This window comes from Pomacea canaliculata, linkage group LG4 (genome assembly GCF_003073045.1).
Source record: "Pomacea canaliculata isolate SZHN2017 linkage group LG4, ASM307304v1, whole genome shotgun sequence".
In the NCBI taxonomy this organism is placed as follows: Eukaryota; Metazoa; Mollusca; class Gastropoda; order Architaenioglossa; family Ampullariidae; genus Pomacea; species Pomacea canaliculata.
Genome location: NC_037593.1, coordinates 30,419,104 through 30,441,677, shown reverse-complemented (window position 1 = coordinate 30,441,677; position 22,574 = coordinate 30,419,104). Strand labels below are relative to the sequence as shown.

The 22,574-nt window shown below is 39.1% G+C and overlaps 1 protein-coding gene across 1 annotated transcript; it reads right to left on the bottom strand.

The window, feature by feature from the left end:
• Positions 1–335: 335 nt before the first annotated feature.
• Positions 336–22,493, bottom strand: LOC112562024 (fibropellin-1-like). The gene is made up of 32 exons (XM_025234983.1): positions 22,475–22,493; positions 21,862–21,927; positions 21,552–21,600; positions 21,242–21,304; positions 20,777–20,820; positions 19,520–19,564; positions 19,237–19,281; positions 18,966–19,010; positions 18,539–18,598; positions 18,222–18,269; positions 16,991–17,047; positions 15,538–15,612; positions 15,309–15,374; positions 14,811–14,888; positions 14,454–14,564; positions 13,212–13,331; positions 12,904–13,014; positions 12,338–12,457; positions 11,428–11,538; positions 10,604–10,723; positions 10,124–10,213; positions 9,490–9,597; positions 8,634–8,753; positions 7,080–7,190; positions 6,255–6,365; positions 5,959–6,123; positions 4,280–4,489; positions 3,554–3,919; positions 2,795–3,153; positions 2,152–2,251; positions 1,642–1,721; positions 336–1,136 (listed from the first exon to the last, which is right to left on the bottom strand). The coding sequence occupies exons 3-32, from the start codon at positions 21,554–21,556 to the stop codon at positions 1,095–1,097; spliced, it is 3,186 nt and encodes a 1,061-aa protein (XP_025090768.1). The 5' UTR covers positions 21,557–21,600; positions 21,862–21,927; positions 22,475–22,493; the 3' UTR covers positions 336–1,094.
• Positions 22,494–22,574: the final 81 nt, after the last annotated feature.

The following is a 22,574-nucleotide window of genomic DNA, read 5'->3' as shown; positions in this document are numbered from 1 at the left end:
CCATTCGGTAATGTTGCACAAGCATGGCTAATGACAGAAATGTATAATTTTGTATTTAGTGTAAGTTTTCGACAGATTCTATTATACAACAAAAGGGGATGACTGACCATGACATTCAAACTGATATCTTTGAAAGTGCTTGCATTCAATAGTGGATGAGGATGAGAGTCTATGCGCAAAAGCGCTTTTGAAGCACAAGCTGGCATGGGTAGCTTTGATAGAAGCACATGGATGAACCATTACAGATATCCTTCAAAAGATGAGGTTGATAATGTCAGGTAATTATTGCTTACACTTCCATTTCAATGGCAGTCAGTTAACTAACCAGACATGTCTTTTTTTTTCATGTAGTTTTTTATTGGCAAGGCTTATACTCTTTTAAGGAGAAATGGAAAGGGGCTTCAAAAGTGAATACACGCAATATTTTTTTGAAGTGTTTTATGCCTTTCTTTAACAAAACAATTTAGGTTTTAAAAAATGCCTGCTTTTGCAGGCTGAACATTTGACTTTATTATGACTTAAGGAGGGAATAGTCTGATTATCAAATATATGACTAGTAGAGGAGGAACATAGACAACAGCGTTTACTGAAGGCAGTATTCAGTGTGGCAGATACTGGAGGATATACATATGTCTATAATAAATTATCAAATGATGAAAGATAACTATTCGACAATAAGAAACGTATCCTTTTCAACCTTAACGTTTTTGAGGAAACTTTCTAGCATGAATAAGTTTTTTGACACAGATTTATTGGCAACATTAATTTATAGACTGGAAATGGCTCCACTCTTGTGGAGAAATCTGAGCCTGGACATGAGAAGTACACTGGTAATAAAGGATATCTGTGCTTACTTAAACAGTTTATACAACAAAGTCAAATAAAGTAAAATAAAACAATACAAAACAATTAAAATCTGCTGAATTTGAGTCAGTGTCATGCTTACTGATTACTTGTCTTATGTGCCAGCACATTAACTCGTAAGAGACCCATTTTCGGTTTAAAGACAAAGCGAAGCATTTGAACACATAATAAGCAATTTCTTTGACTGTAGGCTGTTGTGGCCTTGCCACAATGACTTCTCATTCTGGGATCTATCCAAAGACTGTTGAGGGCTTGCACATCCATATCTGGAACTGTGAAGAAAAAGAGAACCAAAAAAAGATGTTAAAAGTGTCATTTGGTTTAACGTGCACGTCAGCAATCCTATTAACAGGCATTGCTGATGTGTACCATTGACTAAAAATCTTAGAATAGCTAAGGGGCTTCTGTCAGCAATAGGGACAGTGATGTGTATAGTATATGTAAGTACTTGTGTGTATACAAAATTATATTCAGTGCTTTGAGTAATATAAGTCTTCATGCTTAGATGATGCTTCTTGTCAAAGTCAAGAAGGATCAACCCTTTGTTTGGTAAGTGTATAATGCACAAGTGAACTCTTGGAAAGGGTCTGAGAGGGATACTGAAAAGCTATGTTTTACTATACGATGTAGCTCCTTTTCAGGAAAATAAAATTAACTGTATTTTAACCCAGACTCATATGCATGTAGACACAACTGCTCACACGCACAGAATCTTGCAAAGACGGTCTAAAGGACTGTTACAGTTAAACGACTATGTTGGCTTGCAGAAGTGCTTACGTCATCAACGTAGCCATCCAGGTTCCGGTAATTCTGGCCCTGGGCAATGTGCAGAGCGCAGGCACGGGTGGCAATGACGGCTGTATAGAACACCAGAAATTATCACCAGTTAGGTCATTCAAGGCATACCACAATTTTTTGCAAGGTTTAAGGACATACAACGGTAGATACCCAATATAATCTGCCATTAAGAATATCTGTAACCATCTTTGCAACAGTAAGTCTTAAAAGGTGAGAAATAATTTTTAACAAGAAGAAAAACTTGCATATTATTAATGGGCCGAGTCAAGATAGTTAAGGGTCATTATTAATCCTTAACAGCTTGTGACAAGATTTGATCTGTGGAAGTGCGTGGTACAAAATTCATTCCATGTGCTCACTGAAATCTTTGACAAGTAAAACTTCATGCAGTTCTTTGGAGATCGAGCAGCAAGAGATCAAAATACTCCCAAGATCATTACTTAACATTAATAAGAAATAGTTAAGTACATGTACACCACAACAACTTACAGGTCATTTCCAAGCTCTGCGACTGTCCGTTGACAGTGCCAGTGAAACTGTACAGCCCGTCACCAAGTCGCTCGTACACGAACTTGATGTCGAGCCAGTCCTGTGATGAAGTGAGACCAAGCATTTTAGGTACATCGATCTTCACCAGATATTATTCGGTAATGTTAACGTTATGGTGTAATATTAATGTAATAATTGTATTTTTACTTGGCAACGATAATGGAATAGACACTACATAGACACACTACGCTAACTTACACCCCTGTGAATGGGACAGAAAGGGAGGAAGGGTTGGTCAGGTGAAGATAGTTCACCTGTAAAATAGAGAAGGAAACATCAAAGAAGTCTTTCATTCACCCGTAGACTTTGGTAGTTTATTTTGATGAGAAAAAGCCCCCACCTAAGCAAATATGAGTTACACTAGGGATACTGGAGAGGCGAAGGGAGGGTCAGGGAAAAAACTCAATTGGCCGGTGAACAGGTGCTACATTGAGAAAAATATACTTATTTTTTGAGACGAGATCTGAACCCCTGGCCTAAAGAATCTTAGTTACAGTGGTTACAACGAGTGTTTTACCACTAGGCCAAAGTACTTCTCAGGAGAATAAATTACTTTGCGAGCAACAAAACAGGCAGGACTCACCGAAGAGGGTGAATATGGTACCCGCAGGACCTCCAAGCGACTGGAGCCCTCCTGCTGCACCTTGAAGCTGACGTAGTTGCTGCTCAAGGTGATGCCCAGCGACTCAGTAACACCACAGTCTCCGTTGCTGACCAGCGCTACCTCACCGGCGCCGAGAGCGGCCACCGAGGTAGGTTTGACGCGGAACTGCATCAGGAAGTAGTCGGTGTAGAAGCCGGAGTTGGAGTAGCGGTAGATGACCACCCTGCTGGTGCCGTCGAAATAACCTGCGCGACCGTGACTGCCGGCAACGGTTCTGAGGGGCACGGACTTGTTCGGCGAGGAGGTGTCGAAAGGAAGGTCGATGGTTGGTCCACAGCCTGGTAAAGGGTGTGATAAGTCATTAGGATAGAACACTCACAAAATATTTCATAATATATGTCTTAATAATAAAGAAGAGTTTGTATATCAAGGGAGATGCTATCGTCAAGGTTTGTGTTCCAATATTTTGGAACACAGATATGGACACCAGTTCTAAAAGGTAATGTGTTCCATAGCCTAGTTGCCGTTGTGGCAGTAGTTCGCCGTATCTAGGACATACCAGAGTCTAACCGCCGTATTCCTCTTGAACCGTAAACATATTCAATCAGCATGTTCGTCAAATACTTAGGCGAACTGGACTATGAAGATCTGTTCACGCTGAAATTCATCTCTAAACAAACCCTTCAAGCAACACCATGTGATCAGAAAACAATGATTGAAGGGCTTGGGCTCACTCACCAGCGCGAGGGTCATCCTGACAGAGACAGCTGGTGGAGTTGAAGATCCTCTGCAGACCACACGGGTAACTGAAGGCCTCGGCTTTGAGGTGGTAGTAGAAACTCTCGTTGTTGGGTCGAGCCCTGTAGGGGCAGAACTCCTCTGTCCCCGCGCGCCCGATGATGGTCGTGTCACAAGGCCGGTACGTGCCAGCGCACGTGTTTACGCATGAGGGGTTGTTCACGCACTGCTGGGTCCGTGCATCGAAGCTCTGGCCGGCCGGACAGCACTGAGAGGCCGCGGTGACCTGGTTGCTGCACTCGTAATAACGGGCGCACTCAGTGGCGTGGGCGTAGCGGCCGCCTACTCCCAGGGTCTGGCAAGGGTCTGCAAATGATGTGACAAGATGGTGAGTTATTCAGAGAGGCAGAAGATGACATTGACATGATAGTGGTTGTTATTTGCTTGTTTCTAAATAAGAAGATGGAGACGAGCCTGAAGGACAGGAAGGGAGTGGATTAGCTAATGATTAAAGAGGTTTATGTGTTTGTGCTTGGTTAATGTGTGGTCGGTGAATTCAGCGATCCACCCAAGATCAAAGTTAATCTATTCTGGGGCAAGAAAAAAAAAGGGAAGTGAGTATGAAAAAAGGGAATAAAGGATCGAAAGAAAGAACAAACCATTAAATGGAGGAAACTAGTTTGTAGATAGGGAAAAAAATTGACTAAACGTTGACGGTGCCTTTACCCGAACTGCAGACGCCTTCTCCAAAACCAATGCAGCCCATGACGGAGCCCTTGGTCTGAAACATGGTACCCGCGGGGCAGGACTGTACCCAGGGTATGAACTCCGTCTGCTCCTCATTGGTCGGCTGGCACACGACGAAAAGGTCGCAGCGACCTTGTACCGGAGCCAGGTAGTTTCCGTTCTGGAAAAGGCAGTTGTCGCACAGCTTTGCTGCACAGAAGTAGATAAAAGGTCTGGTCACGTATACATCAAGTCAATTGTTTTGAATGTTGTTACCTAGCACCAAGCAGTCACGACAGCAGCTTCCAACCAACACCCATGTGTACGGGTTGGAGCTATTATGTAACAGCATAAATATTATACATATGTATGGTATGGAGATCAACGCATGACAGATAAAATGATGACTGATAACATAAAAAGAATCAGCACATGCGTCATAGTTAATTGTGAGAAGTAAGAAACGGTCCGCAGCTTCAAATACTCGGGTTCAGTTGTGTCAGACGAAGATGAAAGCTGGAAATGGTATCTTTTAAATAATTCAGCAGGACTCGGTTGAAACCCATCTGAAAGGATGACAACTCTTCTCTCTATTCCGAAATCAGGAAAATGCGATCATTGGTTATATTCAAGTCTTTGTATGTGTGAGACTTTGACCCTGACAGCAGAATGGCAAGAGAAAATGGCATGCAGCACATGGAGATGAGATGCCACGGGAGGATGCTCCATATCTTCAACACAGACCACATTTCCGAACAGGATGTACAAAAATAAGGAATCCTACAAATAACTGGGCCATGCGAAGAACTTAGCACATTGAAAAAGTCGCGAGCTAAATTAGCATTGACACATCTCAAGATCATCAGGTGTCAGATTTTGACCTCACTAGAGTTTAACGTTCGTCAAGGATGGCATGGTTCATACCTACAGCGGATTGTATCCTGTCTCGTGAAAGTCCGTAGCCCGGCACCGCAAGTATACACGATCTGGGCAGCCTAAGGCAATCGTTGTGTTCTTTGTTCAAAGACTGGGCAATTGTGTTAAATGAATGTGTTGTGAAACGAATCCGTTTGTGACATCAGGAAACAATGCAGGACGGAATAAGATGAAGCTGATAAAACTTTTCCAGACAACATCCAATAGTGGAATGGCCTGTCATTCAAAGCATCACAGAGAATAGCAAGTAAGGCTAAAGAATTCATAGTTTTGGTGGCTGGAGGTTCATAATCACTGACAACTAAGAAATCTGACAGGCATGGTCTCAGGAACACACAAGAAAGTGGCTGTAGGGGATGTGAATGTAAGTGGTTTACTGTGTTCATGGCACAGCATGTTGAAAGCGGAGCCTAATTCTCTAATGCCGTTTTCTCTACCCTGAAAAATCCATTTGTTAAGCTGAACTGGGGAATTTTTCCAGCCACAAGTCTGAGTAGGATTCTAACCAGAACCATCTACTCCACAGTCAAACACATTAACCAGTAGAGAAAAAAAAAAAACTGAGAAAAATGGTGAGATTTGGTGGTAAGATAGCCAGAGGCCTCCCATGCCCAAGCTATAAGACAATGATGATGATGACGATGATGGATGATGGACTGATGATGGATGATGATTGATGATGATGATGATCCACTCTTAAAATATATAACCAGAATGAATCTGTAGCAAGCAAGACTACTCACGTTCCACTCTGTATTCACAGTTGGGGCCGGTGTAGAAGCGAGAGTCACATCTACAGATACAACGTCCGTTACAGTCGCGGTAAGCGGGCTGTCCGTTAAGACATGGGGACTCGGACGCCGAGCAGAGTTCAGTTGATGTGGTGGGTGGAGACACTGTCACTGGCGCTAGAACGCGAAATTACGTCGATGTAACTTCCATTGGTTTGATTTTGTTTTTAGTCATACAGCATATTAACTTAATAAAGAGTATAAAGCACGATTTCTAATTTTGAGTCCCAATGTAGGTGGTTACTTACTGTTACAGTAAAGTCCAGTCCATCCAGGGTTACACACACACCGAGTACACAAATTATCAAGTCTGTCTGGACTGCTGTTGGGTCCGCATGGTAGTGTACATAATCCACGTCCTAAACGTAATAATAAGCATACATCAACAATTCAGTTCTGAGTAAAATACAATTCGTTTCAACTAATGTCTTTGGCATTAAGAAAATCTTAAATTACGCAGCTGTGTATAAACCATTCTTCACCAAAGAGTTATGTGTGTTTATAAGAATATTAGATAAATAAACTACAGTCTTGTGATAACCAGGTAGGACAGGAAATGTCCCACTATTAGAGAACACTTGGGTAAATATGAAGGCCCCGTGTACAAGCTGTCAGAAGGTTTTAATTAAGACAGCCGGTCCTCACTGGCCACACCATTCAAGAAAAGAAAGCAGCAGTTGAGGAGGCTCACTTTAGCCAGACTCAAGGGATCGCGGGGAAGCAGTCGCAACGGTTACACATGATGGCTGTGAAAAGGGACAGCATCCGAGGTCACACCTGGTCGGCAAGACCTACCTGAGCAGGACAGCGAGAAAACATCCCCCATCGAGCGGGGCTTGCATGGTCACTGCTCAGTTGGGGTGTGGTCTTCCTCAATGTTTGCTCTGGCTAGTTGATGATTGGCTGAAGGATGCAGGTAGTGTTTGTTCAGGTAGTGTTTGAAGAATTATGTTAACGTGGGTGAACAGAGTTAGGCCATAAGTGTTATCTACGTGCCTAGCTCTCCGAATTTTACAGATAAACTTGCACAGCAATAAGAAGAGCATCAATAGGGTTAAAAAGGACATACATACCACACGTAGGGCCACTGAAGCCAGCAAGGCATGAGCAGGCACACTGGCCATTGTTTGTGTTCAGGTAGGGTGTTCCTCCATTCTCACAAGTGATGGTGTTGCTGGAGCAAACTGTGCCAAAGTGCAAAAACAACAAAACGTTTCATAAAAAACGACTAACAAATCTTTGCTCCACTGGGGGTGATTAGGAACAAGAAGAACATTAGGTACCGGAAACAAAATTAATTTTTTGTTAAATGAATATTTTGGTATGTTTACACGAAAGTACAAGAAAATATAAGAAAAACAAAACAGAAACCGAATTTTTATCTTTATTAATTTTGGAGATATTGCTTTTTGAAGTTTGTGATTTGCGTAACAGCTAGAACTACTTTATTTGGGAACATGATTTAAGCTCTCATATATATATATCATCGTGAAAACTTCGTAGTCGCCAAGTTCTTTGTATGAGAAGTTACCAACACTGACTTTGTACTCAAGTGACTAAAAAGCTAATTTGCAAGAAAACAGACAGGAAAAAAATACCTGCAAATTAAAAAAAAATAGTTTTGCGCTTGGTCATTTTGCACGAAGACACCATATTTCAAATACTCCATTTCAAATAATAATCCACTAAATACACCGAAAACGTATTTGTTTCAAAGTAATCACTATACACTGTTGTTCTAATATTTTACTCCAAATTGCAAGGTCACTTTTGTGAGATATGCAGATTCAAATATTACAAAATCGTCATTTTTCCACAAGGAAAATTGAAAAGTTTTAGGGGTAGCGAAATTAAAACAGCTGTAATTTCTAATCTACCCATCCAGATCAACACAATTATATCTTTTGAGAAACCATAGTATCAGCCCAGAAAAAGGAAAAATAGTCCCTAGCTAAACAACTTCCTCACGATTTTTATTTTAGGTTCTCTTAATTTTGTTTTGTTTTGAAGAATTTATAAACCCGTTAAGGATAGATGTCACTGTCGGCAGCCAAAAATAATTATATCTGTTAAGCTGCCTCTTCTGAGAAAACTAGTATTTAATAAAACAGTGGGTTTTGGGAGGATCTGCTACTAAAAGCGTATGAAAATATGTTTTATCCAGATGCATATTATGGGGCTAAAGTATGTCTATGTCCAATTTTCAAACTAAAAGAGGACGGGTAAATTGGCTCATGATCTAGTAGCAATGAAGGCAATGCTGAAGGGGGAACCCATATCTGTCATTCCAAAGCTTTTGCATTCCATCATAAATTAGATACCCAGTTGTTGTTGTTGTTTTGTTTTTTTTTGACAGCGACATTCTGCTCCCTAACCGAGCTAACTACTAGGCAGAGTTTCAGAATATTCCTTACTAGCACTGTTTAAAGTATGCATGCGAAAATGATATTTTTAATAAATGATATGACATGTTATGTTAGCTGGCGATCGTACTGTTGACCACAATACCGACTCAACTATCGGTGTGCCAAAAAGAAGTGGTTTCTCACAATATTATCATAATTTATACTCTAAAAGACTATCTATGACTAAAAGTAAGTTTAGGAAGGAGGAAAAAAAGATCTCACGTGCTGTCTCACAGTAGAGACCAGTGTAGCCAGCAAGACATCTACAGCCGCACTGGCCATTAATCGGGATTAGGTTAACCGTGCCGCCGTTTTGACAAATGTTAGGTTGAGTGCTGCACTCTGTGGTACAAAAGAAAGTTTCATTGAAAAGCTTTTGAGGAAGTTGGCAGGTTATTCTGAAGTCAAAGATCAGACTGAGTGCTGTGTGATGGCATACAGAACAAAATGTCAGAGACATTTATGATGTTTTCGAATGTGAACTTTTTTCAAGACATTGAGTTGTGCTCATTATGTTGTCGGCAGCTTTCTTTGTTACTTTGTCTACTGCTGCTGTTGTCTTTGAAACTGTTGCTAATACTTGACTTCCATGTCATGTCATTTCCTCTTCTTCTTTCTCGTCTTCCCCCGTTTTCTCTATTGTTTTGTCATATATGATTGCGATTTATCCCTTTTCCTTAATCTCTGGAGATCGTGAAGTGTTGTCTGATTTTGTCTGCGAAATTATGACCTTTGTCACTCAACCATCTAAAATGTATATTTTAAAGCGTGTGAAATATCTCTTACACACACACACACACACAAAAACGCGCGAACATGAACATGCATTGGCAGAGACACGCGCACGCAGACACTCGCGCGCGCAATTAAACACAGATGCAACTTAACACACCCACCCCTTGTCAAATGGGTTACAAATGTTTACTAGTTTTCTTTCTAAGATTGACAGTCACCAACCAGCAATTTTCTATCTTTGGATAAACCCTTCAACACTAACTTAGCAGCTAGCTGATGACTAGGCACTAACGCTGAAACAGTTGCCATGGGAACACGCGCATGCACAAAACGCAGCACTTACGCTCACAGCGCGAGCCAGTGAAGCCAGCAGGGCACGTGCACGCGCACTGGTTGTTTTGTACTGCTGGGTAGCCTCCATTCTGGCAATTCATGGAAAAAATGTCGCACTCTGTGCAAGGGTAAAAGAACAACCACAGCTTAAAAAAAGTCGCATAAAAATGGATTGAAAATCTCAGATGCTTATTAAGTTCATTTACACGTGTTTTTAGACCAACACTGACATTCGAACAAATTACAAACATCATATTTATGGATGTGATAAGAGAGAGTAGCAATTTAGTGTCTTAAGACTTGATGATGTGTTTCTTTCATGTCCCTGCAATGTCTGGAAAATTTTCAAGATTCACAGAGCAGCCAAAATAAGTATGTGAATGGGTACTTAGCAGGCGACACAATGATGCCATATTCCCCTATTTTATGATGTGAGAGATATTTATTATATTAATGAACATCACGTACCGAACAAGCAACAAGTTGATGACACACGACTATTTTTGGACACCAACAAGAAGCAGTTTTTGATTTCATGCCAACGACATACTGATGATGGATGATGTTAGCCCTAGTTAGAAACTTTCAGAACATCAGCGCCTACTTCTTTGCAAGAAAAGCTATGGCAAGAAACCTCAACTTACGGCTGCAGTCATTGAGAACGAAGTTTGGGTAGCAGACGCACTGGCAAGTGGTTGGATCCACCGTTCCATATACGCAAGGTGTATTGCAGCCTAAGCATGCAGACAGACAAACGCAAAATACGCGCAGCCAAGAATAGACGCGCACACACGAATAGCATTCGCACACAGCGCGCGAGTAGATACACAGCTTTTATCATATTTTGCTATTTTTTTATCATTTAACTTGCTTTCTACATAGCGCATTAGCAAGAGTAGCTGCTTCTGTAACCATTATTTTTATTTATCAAAAATTAATATTCAGATTATGTTTCTTAGTAACGTGAGCAGCGGAATATGTCTACCAGTAAGTACTAGTCAGCGTTGTGTTGTACATAATGCACTGGCAAGTTTGGCTACTTCGGATACTAGGATGCTTATTTCTCAACTATTCAGTTTCAGATTATCATGAGCAACAATTATCTGAAGACCGGTCACACTCACGTCGCTGTTCGCAGTAGGTACCCGTGTAGCCAGGAAGACAAGTGCAGCCGCATTGACCAGATGTGAGGAATGCGTTGGGTGTACCGCCATTTTGACACCGGTTAATGCGAGTATCACACACTGCCGTGCAAAAGCAAACTTATTTCTTGAAATTTTAATGGTTAAAAATCTGTCGTGAAGTGAGATTTTCTGAAGATCTCCAACACAGAAGTAAACATATCGATTTACAACTACTGTTTTCTGCATCGTTACTCCAGCTTTATACAAACAACTAAAACTTTCTTAATTTCTTCTTTCTTTGCCCTTTCCTTCTTTTTCTTCTTCTTCTCTCTCTGTCTCTCATACTATATTGCTAAGCTACAATACAAAGAGCAATAAGCCTATCTACGTGTGATGATTGATTGCTATTTTAATTAAGTCATAATAGATATCTTTTGCACTGCCTCGTAGTCTCTCTAGAAATATGGACAAATAGTTTTCTATGGATATTAATTTGACGCTGGTTTCTGTGTCTGTACTCTGCGTATCATAAAAACTCTCTTTAAGATTTTTTCCTGTTTTCTTGGTCTGCAGCCTTATCTCTTATTTGCTGTTTTTGATCCTTTCTCTTTTTCTTTTTTTTTTAACTATGAATAGGTCACGCAGCCGCTGATAGTTTTGTTATAGTTTTTTCTACGATTTTATGCACGCTTGTACGCACAAGAATACGCAGATTTGCAAAAGAACTTATGCAAATGTCAATGAACGCCTGATGAAAGACTTTATGCAAGGTTTTTTCAAGCAGGGATTTGTAAGAAAAATGATGTAGGTGAGGAGAAACTCACGGTCGCACTGGCTGCCGGTGAAGCCGTAGTTGCAGTCACAACAGTCTCCTGACGCCGTGGGTGTGGTCCGGACATTGCCGTACACACACCTCACCGTTCTGGAGTCACACACTGGTCAACAAATCATTTGTGAAAAGTGAGAAAGAAAAAAAATAATCGTAAAGCTATTAAAGATTGAACTTCACTCTTTAACTGAAGAAAGGATCCTGGTCACAAATAACATTGCTACCAGATATTTTAAACCTCTCTCATTATCAATACAAGAAGCGCTAATTCTAAATCACATAAATCTGTATGTAGCCTATCGTAACAGAAGAATCCAGTCAAGTGAACAACGGCTTTTTTGTAAACAGTCAAAATTATCACTGAGAATTAACTGTTTGTTCAGAGTCAAAATTGTGACTAACAGTCGACAGATGTTTCAACGTCTGCACATTCTGGGTGCCTTGCTATAAATTATCATAAAATATTACATTGTTTTCAAGCTCTATGAAAAATCAACATGCTAAAAAACAACAGTCTTATTATAAATTATCATAACAGAATTGCAAAATGTGACCAACTTCTTGCAGAGCCTGGGGAAGAGTAGTACACTCTGTCATTTAATTCTGTCACATCAGTAAATAATTTTAATTACTTTAGTTTTTACGCACCGCATTAGTAAGAAAAGTTACTTCTGAGACCAACATTTAGTGATCACGACTTGATGTTCAGTTATATTACATAGTGACGTATGTAGCTATCAATATGTTTAGAGGAATATGTCTACCTCGGTGCTAGTTTGCGAGTTGTGTTGTACACAACACATTGGTAAATTTAGCTATTTCTAACAGTACGATGCATGTTTATCAGTTTTAGACTGTGTTGCGAAAACATGTCCACCAATAATATGAGGACAGGTCACACTCACCTTGCTGTTCGCAGTTGGTACCCGTGTAGCCAGGAGGACAAGAGCAGCCGCATTGACCGGAGGTGGGGTATGTGTTGGGTGTACCACCATTTAGACACCGGGCAATTTGAGTGTCACAGCCTGGTGTACAAAAGTAAATTTCTTTAAAAATTTGTTTTTGTGTTGAAAGGATGTTTTGAAGTCGTTATCTAGCCATCCTCACGTGGACAAATAGTTTCTACTGATTAGACTTTGATGTCAGTTGTGGCCGCACTGAGTGTACCATTAAAGACCTCGGACTTCAGTTCTTTTTAAGTTTGTGGGCTTTAGTCTTAGTCTTCAGACTTTTCTGTTATGGATTTTTTTTTTACTAGGAATAGGTCACATAAATATACCGTCGTTGTCATTGGTAGATTTTCTTCTCAGATTTCATGCACGCTTGCAGCACGAAAGATCACAGATTGACGATAAAACTATTAAAAAGAAACTTTTGAAAACTTTCATTTACACCTGACAGAAGATTTCATGCTAGTGATTCTCTAACGGGAGTTGAAAAGAAAGATGGGGATGAGTGAAGACAAACTCACGGTCGCACTGGCTGCCGGTGAAGCCGTAGTTGCAGTCACAACAGTCTCCTGACGTCGTGGGTGAGCTCCGGACATTTCCGTACACACACCTGGCGGAACTGGGGTCACAAGCTGGTGAGCAAACCATTTGTGAAAAATGAGAAAGAATCGGGATAAACACCAGAAATTTATTGTCTGAAAACACAACACAGTTAGTCATTTTAATTGCATGACTTTCTTAACGATTTTAGGAGATTATCTTCCATTTATCACATGTTATCAGTTGTTTAACCGTGAACATCATTCAACAGTAAGAGACACAAACTTACTTCGATTGGAGCAGGTAGGACCACTGCAGTAAGGAGGGCAAATACAGACACACTGACCGTTCACTGGGGACTGGGAGGGTGTACCACCGTTTTGACATCGGAGAAGCCGAGTGTCACAAACTGTCATAAAGAAAAGGTTTTCCACGTGGAAGATTTTGCAAGAATGGTAAGGTTATGAAAATGTAATAATAACAACACAGTCAACAACCAAAATATTTTTCTTCTTTACTTCTCATCCCTACGAATGCTTACTATCATTGTTCAGCTATTGTTTCTATTCTTTGTATATCTGATTAACAAGTGTTACTGATTATTTCATATCGTCAAGTGACAGGTACCATTGTATCAAGCTAAATCTAGAAGCACAATATTTCAAAGTAATTATCTCGGGAGTACGGAGTCTGCACAGATGAGATAGAGATGAACCTCGAAGAAAATCATTCAATATTACTTTTACAGAAAAAGAAGAGATATGCTTGTAAGACTTCACTTTCACTAAAAGAATGAGAGTTCTGTCCCTTGGTCTAACGGGCTGTGGGGATCGGCTCTCCTTTATTTTGTTTATGTTTTGCTGTCATGCTTCAATTTGGATAAAAGTGTTGGACCTTCATGTCTACATGTGCTTCTACAGCGTTTTTCTTCCTTTTCTGGTTTGCAACAGGTTTGTCTATAATGTTATTTACAGTGCGAGCTGTTTAAATCTATTGACTGGATTTCACTCTGCTTAACTCGCTTTGGTAGCGACCTTGAGCTACAGTGAGTAAACTGAAGTGATGATCACCTTCTTGCGGTTTCATATGATAACATTTCTTCATATTCCCAAAATTACTCCGTGTATTCGAGTATTCTCCTGATGTTACTCACCTTATTCCCGGGAGTCGTTATCGTTACATCTACAGTGATCTCCCTTTACTGCCGGAAAGTAGTGAGTCGTCGCGTTGTTCTCCGATCCTTCTACATCTTTGTTACTAATTTGTTAACTTGTTCTACATCTTTGTTGCTAACTTGGTCACTTGCTCTACATCTTTGTTACTAATTTGTTAACTTGTTCTACATCTTTGTTACTAACTTGGTCACTTGCTCTACAGCTTTGTTACTAATTTAATTGTTCACTTGTTCTACGTCTTTGTTAATATTTTGTGATTTTGTTTACGATTTTGTGATCTTGTTCTTCGCAATGAGTCCGCTTTTTTGCTTGAATCTGATTGGTACCAAAAGGAGGAAAATAAGGACAAGACTCACTGTTGCACTGGGCTCCTGTGAAGCCATACTGGCAGTCACAGCACTCTCCTGATGATGATGGCTGACTTCGTCGAGTGCCGTAGACACAGTTGACTGAACTAGAGGCACATGCTGTTGAACAGAAGTTACAAGTGTGAACAGTGAGCGCAAAATTAGAGATTAAAAATAATGTAGTAACAAACGACTCTAGGTTTTAATATTTTTTTTTACAGATTTAAAAAAATCTTATCTAGCAATTCTTTTGATGTAACTGGCCATCGTCACCATACCCCAGTTCTTACCATCATCTTGGCTAGCTTATAGTTCATTGATTACATATCAAGTCTTTCGTAAATGTAATAAAGTAAAAGTTCTTACATGGCTCACAGACACAGGTAACTAAGTTCAAGACGTAGCCGAACTGACAACCAGCCTGAGTTTGTCTGCAGTTAGCCACTGCCAACAGAATCAAGAAGATACATTGAAGACTCATACTTATATAAATGAACTATTCCCACAACGACACCACTAACAATCATGCACAAGTCTGCAAAGAACTTGCACAAAAAAAAACAAAAAAAAACAAAAACAAAAAACAAAAAAACCAAGCAACTCAAAATGTGTTCTTTTGTTAAAACATGCACAGCACTCCTTACATTTCAGAGTTTTGTTCAACCACGACAAATGTATTTTTTTCAACTACTCATATTTGACTGAAAGTGGGTTTGGTCTGTGACTATTTCTTCTGCGAATTAGTTGTATGCAGTAATGTTTTTGCAAACATCAGAGTGTATTCAATTGGGGAAAGAAGCTGAGGACATAGAAAGTAGTTTAAAACAGACACAGACGGACAGTGAGACGGACAAAGCTACTTACCGCATGTACACCGAGTCTCATCAAAGTAACTACCGGCGTCACACCGCACTGTCTGCCGGCAGATTGCTGAAAGTGATAAATATACTGTACAGGTAAGTACTGCACTGGAATGAAATATAATAATAAAGTTCATAATCTGACATTTTTATCGTCAACATTGTTGTTGTAGTCATCAGCATCTTCCCCAAACTCTGCTTACTTTCATTAACACTCTTGCATAAAGACTTACGTTGACAACTGCATGAAGTAGCGTTGAAGGTGTAGCCAGTTGAGCAGCTCGCCTGAGTCAGCCTACATGTCGACTCTGTTGGAATACACAAAATAACTGTTCATGCTCTTGCACTACAACGACGAAGACGTCCTTATCATCACTGGCTTTGTATACACACATAAAAGAACAAAACTATTTCTAACAGAAAGTCTCATGATATCAAACTAGAATCGGGCACTAAAGCTTGTTACGCGACGATCATAAATTTTCTGCAGACGAAGAGTGTCGAGGGCATTGGTAAGTCCAGCAAACCATAATTTAAAAAGCGAATGCCAGTCTCATCGGCTTATCTACAACGGGTTTTAAAACAAAACCGGTGGCAACGATCTATGTTAACAGTCTGTAGTGAGATCATCTTAAGGCAGGGATGCCCAACCTACGGCCCACGGGCCATATCCGGCCCGCGACGCGGTGCCATCCGGCCCGCGAAACTTCTACCCACAGTGCAGGAAATCGGCATGTTAGTAATAATAATAAAAACAAAACAAAACAAAGCAAAAAAAAAAAAAACAAAAAAAACTAGAAAAACGGGAAGAAGTATTTATCCCTACTTATGGGCGTCTCTCAATCTTTTTTTTTTTTTTTTCGATGGACAAACATTTCGATTCAGTGCTCCGACTTGGTGTCTCTACTATGCAGCCGGACATTCAGAAGTTGGTTTCGGGAAAACAACTTCAAATATCCCAGTAATTACTACATAATTAATGGTAAAATACAACTTGTTTCTAATAAAAATGGTATCTGTTCTTTTTTTTTTTTTTTTTTTTTTTTGTATTTTTGCGGTGAAGCGGCCCGTGACACGCATGTCTGAAATGTATATGGCCCGCAGGCCGAAAAAGGTTGGGCATCACTGATCTAAGGCAATGCAGTTGGAAAATAGTCATCTGCAACGACGATTTGATCACAAAACTCAAGAAGATGCTGTCAGAAAAGTTCTCGACCACCGATTTCAGTCGGCAGAGGTTAACAGTGTGACTTCAAAAAAAAAAAAAAATGCAACAAAAGTCTTCAGGAAATTGACTCATCAGAAGTTTCAGATGGAGAGATAGTCTACTATAAGGTTGTAGTAATCCAGACCATGAAAAATAGTTCACGAGACCGTTTACATAGTTAAAGGAAAAGCTAGATGCACCAGCGTTTTTGTTTTTTTTTTGTGTGTGGTTTTTTTTTTTTTTTTTTTTTTTTTTTTGTTTTTTTGTTTTTTTTTTTTTTTTTTTGTTAAATTAAAGAGGTGACTTTCTGACTTTTATGCTTTGAGTAGTTATTTTTTCCTACAAAATGCTGTTTCCAATGAAGGTCCAAGTTGCTGAAGTCGACACCACACTCCTTTAGATACCAAAGAGCAAAACAAACTAGCGCAAACAAAAAAATCAAACATGTCATACACACTGAAAATAGTTTGCATACTCACCGCAAGAACAAAGATTTGTGTTCAAGGTTTCACCGGCAGAACATGTCCTATAACACTCTGAAACATATCAGAGGGTGGTTCTTTATTACAGTTCGGATAGCCAACACTTATTTAAAAATATTTTCCAAAAAAATTCTTCAACGTCACACATATACTACAAACGCTCGACAACTACATTGGAGACCGTATCATAGGTGCAATAACAATTGTTTAATGCGTCGGTGGAATAACTGATTCAATGAATTCGGAAATTATTCATTCATACTCTCTCTCCGTACGTTTATCTTTCCTTTTTCATTTTGCCTTTCTACCTTCCTCCAGCCACCCACTAATCAAACCTAAAATATTTATTGAAGAGTTAACAGCAGACTTTTACACTTGCATGTAACAGGGTTGTCTTGTATGTAAAATCACATGTTTCAGTACATATAGGGCCTATCGACAAAATAAAAACCCATATAAGAAAATGTCATCATAACAAGTAGCTCTAAGTTTAGAATGAAAAACCATTTCATTTGTCTTCTTAAAATTTAATTCTTATTTCGTTTTTTTTCTTTGAAAAAATTATTGTCCTATTCTTCCGAAATTATTTTCTTCTTTCTTCTAGGCTGTGATCTTTTTTCTTTTGCTTTACGTAGACTGTGAATAATTATTGAGTGAATATCTATTCTTCATGTAAATTCATGCCCAATATTTATCATTTTAGATTGGACGGTCGTGTTAGAAATTTTATAACTTTTCAGCACAATGATCTGTTTTTGACAAGGCATGTTAAAGCGGTCTACTTGTGACTAGACGAAGTTAAAAAAATCTTAAAGTTCCATCTGAGAGACTTTCTTCAGATGATATTCTTAGGCTCTAAAAGTCAAGTCGACTTATTAGCTGTCATTAATTTTCAACGAAAGGTTTGATGACCTAAAACAAAGATAAGGTAAACAATTTTTTTCCAAGTGGCATTGCACTAGGAATATGTCTTAAAGATGGCCGTCACTTTCTAGACAGTCATCAATCAAACTCTTATAACTGTCGCAACATGCACTACAATATGCACACCTGTGTGCGAATAAAAGAAAAAAAGACAAATTTTCACCTTCCGCCTTAGCATGCCTGCGAGCACACACACATACAGATACATGCAGACCCACGCACAGAAACTGGACAAATACACCAAACTTCGAGGAACGAAGTGAATAAATGAATGTGTACGTGAGGGACGAAGAAATTTCCTTACGACAAGATCGTGAAACATAGTCGTAGGTCAGCGGTGGAAGGCATGGCTCTGCAAAAAAAAAAATGTCTTGATAAGATGTAATACTACCTTAAGACCAGAATACAAGAGTAAGAGGGAGAAAATGAGAGGAAGGGGTAAAATATAGTACATGTACAATAAAAAAAAAAGAAATTTATAGAAAGCAGATGGTAGAGGTGGCAAAAGTAAGAACAACTAAGGCAGAGATGAAAAAAAAAACCCAAGATAAAAGGGAGGGAGATAGTAAGAGGAGGAAAAGACGAGGGCAGCGGAGAATAGTATGTTTAGTTCTGACTTACCGCATGCTCTACTGCTGTTGTTGTACACCAGAGGTGGGTTGCACGTTGGCGTCAACTGTCCTGCAGATAGAGAAGATTCGAACACTTTAATAAAAGTCAAGTACATTCTAGAATAGATGTCAATAGACGTACATGTCTTTGATGGGACGAAGGGTGAGGATGAGTAGTGTTAGAATAATGCAATATGAGACAAATGCACATCGACACACTGACAAAAAAAAAGAGAAGGAGACGGAGAAGAGAGACCCATGAATGGTAGTCTACACACACACATTTCTGTCGAAATGGATAAGGTTTGTAGCTAATGTGTAAAAGTTGGAAAGCATATTTACATTGTGAATAATTTGCAGAGCACAACTTCTAGTTACTGAAAATTTTATTTAATTAAAAGAAGATAATGTTTAAGTAATGGCAAGAATTCACTTACGACATGTTAATGTGGTTGGGTCTAAGAACAGAGGAGAGACGCATTCTGCAATACATAAAATATATATATATATAATTGGTTGAAGATGAAAAACTTGTTTTGACATTTTATAAAGTATTCATCATTCAGTGCTAACTCGTGTCCACAGCGGAGAAGAATCTGGTGGCTTGTGGGAAGTTCTTGCCGGGACATTTCCGTACATGACCCCAGACAAAAGTAAGCCAAATGTGGAATGAAGATAGTGGTTAAGTAATGGCAAGAATTTACTTACGACATGTTGATGTAGTTGGGTCCAAGAACATAGTAGTGGGGCATTCTGCAATATATAAAATATAAAATATAAAATATAATAAATACATATTGGATGTACATGAAAAAATTGTTTTTAATTTTGTAAAGTATTCATCATTCAGTGCTAACTCGTGCCACGGCGGAGAAGAGGCTGGTGGCTTGTGGGAAGTTCTTGCCGGGACATTTCTGTACCTGACCCCAGACAAAAATAAACCAAATGTGGAATGAAGATAGTGGTTAAGTAATGGCAAGAATTTACTTACGACATGTTGATGTAGTTGGGTCTAAGAACATAGGAGTGCGGCATTCTGCAATATATAAAATATAAAATATAATAAATACATATTGGATGTACATGAAAAAATTGTTTTTAAATTTTATAAAGTATTCATCATTCGTGCTAACTCGTGCCACGGCGGAGTTGAGAGACTTATGCTCTTCAGGCGGAATGTCCTGGCCTGGACATGTTTGCACCTAACTCCATTATTTACATAGTGTTAAGGAGTCATACGTCAGCAGTATGGTTCACGTTGGATGTTCAAATCGAAAAATAAATTATCTGTCGTGAGGCTCACAACTACAAAATTTCATCTAGAAAAAAGATACAAGATGGTCAGAGCGAGAAAAAGAAAATGTCTGTGTATAAAACTGACTGCATTTAGTATCTTTCTCTCCCTCTGATACACACACACATATACACACAATGGAGATTCTGTGGTGTTTTTGTTTACATTCGCTTATTCTTGAATCTTAATGCTATGGTTAGTTGCTAGTTGCTATTGTTAGTGGCAACTTCTGTCAGCGAAGGTAAATGTGTACAATTGTGTTTGCATATACTTTTAAAACATCATAATGCAATGAATCAACGCAACTTTTGAGGACGTGTGCGAACCAGGCAGGTCTGGTTGGCATTTTTTAAATTTCTGATTCATTTTGTATTATTGTTTAATAAAATTTTGGCGTTTTGCCATCGGGCAATACGAATTGAGAGTTTTAAGCAGGAATAAAAGCTAAGGTCACATGAAAAAAAAAAGGTTCACATAAATGAAAGCGTAATTTTTTGTCAAATACTTTAATACTAAACATGAGAATGTACGTTTATCGGAAATAAGTACGGGTAAGAAAGTCGACAATATGTGATGGCGATTACCCTCTACAGGAGATAGTGTCAAGTCTCTCATAAGCACTGCAAGTAAGCTGACATCTTTTCGAGAAAGGTCAATAGGCAAAAGTAGAAATTCATTTATTCACTAGCCAGACTTTTTCAAGAAAACTAAGGGTTGTACCTCAATGAAGAATCTGACAGGTTTTTTTTCCTCTCTTGCAATGAAAATTCAGTAATTATCCTCTTTTTGTCCAGTCTACACACACAACCACACACACACCCGACACACACATACACACATGGACACGCATGCCTGCACTAAAAGTTTGGTTGGAATTTTGAGAGAATATGTCATGGCATGTTTAACGTCTACAAAGACAAAACAGGACAAAGGGACAAGGTGTGCTGTACTCACGGCAAGATCTTGTGGCGGGGTCATATGTCAGGGAGGGGTACAAGCTGCACGCGGAAAAGTGTTTTGTTAGTTGTATGTGCTGTTATATTTACGATTAGATAAAACAATGAGCTAGAGAAGACATGCAAGCAAGCTAAAAAGAAAAGAAGAATGGAATAAAGCTGCATATCAAACTGCATCCAACTAACTGACCCACAGAGGAGAGTATACTACACAGAACAAGGCATGATGATAAGAAAAGTAAACACAGCTTGCTTCGTTTTTTTTTTAAAATAATAAATACCTACCTAACTTTATTTAAAGTTTCGTGGAAATATAAAAAACTAAACAATGTAACAATATTTGTACATGTATGTCTTAACGCATAATCTTGTTCGTTATGTATTTCAGTTTAACCCTAGAATTGTTGTCTTTATCTATGATGTCTTTCTATAATATCACTATCAAATGTGAAAGCTAACTCACGGACACAGCGGCACAGCTGAGTGTCCCAAACTAGATTGCTTGAACAGCTCTGAATCGGACACACTAAAAACAGACAGAAACATGATGAAAGACAGCAATTTAGATAGAATCTGGATCATTTCATTGAGAACTCTTTTCAAGAAAGCTGGTTCAGTGTGTGTGCGCGCTCGTGCGCGCGTGTATTGTGAGTGTGGGCGCGTGTGTGCTGGTACATTGAGTTTAAAAATGAACGTTATGATAAAAAAAAAATAATCTGCAATCGACCGGCAAAGAGCAAGGAGTGGCCACAGCAATGAAAGACGTGTCTTACCACATAGTCCTGTTCGAATTGTAGACCTGTGGTGGGATACATACTTGGTCTGAAAAAAAGCGACAAGAGGAATATAGGGAAGAGACACACACACATATGCACAGACTTTATTTTATCTCTCACTTTTTCTCATTCCCCTTTGTTCTCTCTTTCCCCCATTATCAAACGCTGGTGTCCTCAAATATAATTTTTTTAGGTCTACGTTTCTCTCTTTCTGAGAAAAAGAGAGAAAAGTGATGAGAATGACGAAGAAAAAGGTTTTGCAAAGAGCATTAGAAGGAAACTGTCAAAGATGGTGGTTGGAACTCACCGCAGTTGCAGGTGGTAGAGTTGAACCTTTGAGAGGATAAGCAGGAGGAGGATGTGCGCGTGCATCCTATAATTAGATGTCATTTTTTAAATACAATTGCTAAAGCAACACATACATAATTGTAGAAAGCTTAAAATTAGTCTTACTAAAAGCAGTAGAAACTTTGCCAGGAAAAGTCAACAAAAAGTCTGTTTCACTTCCAGCTGTTTTGTATTGTCCTGTCAATCTGCTGATATCTCTCTCCTTTCTCTCAGTCTTTTAGTCTCTGTCAATCTGTCGGTACTCATCACCTTTCGTGGTTTTTCTGTCTCACAATCTCACTCTCCACAAATCCATGCATTTAGATGCACAGGGGAACAAAGAAGCTCAAAGACACACACACACAAACACACAGATATGCATAGTAATTTATAGAAAATTTTTTCTATACTATAAACGTTTCCTTTAAGACGTTGTTGAAAGAAAAACAAGAAGAGAAGGAACGATGAAAGAATAGTGAAAAGAACAAATAAAAAAAATGCAGCCAAAAAAAAAAAAAAAAAAAATTACAGGAAAGAGAAAGAAAGCAAGCAAAGGTTGAGGTAGGAGCTAAATAAGGAAAGCTTTGACTTACGACATGATCGAGTAGTCGAGTCATATGTTAGCGGTGAAGTGCACAGTGGTTCTGCAGAAATTCAAACTGGTTGTTAATTAATGATTCATCTCAATCAGCT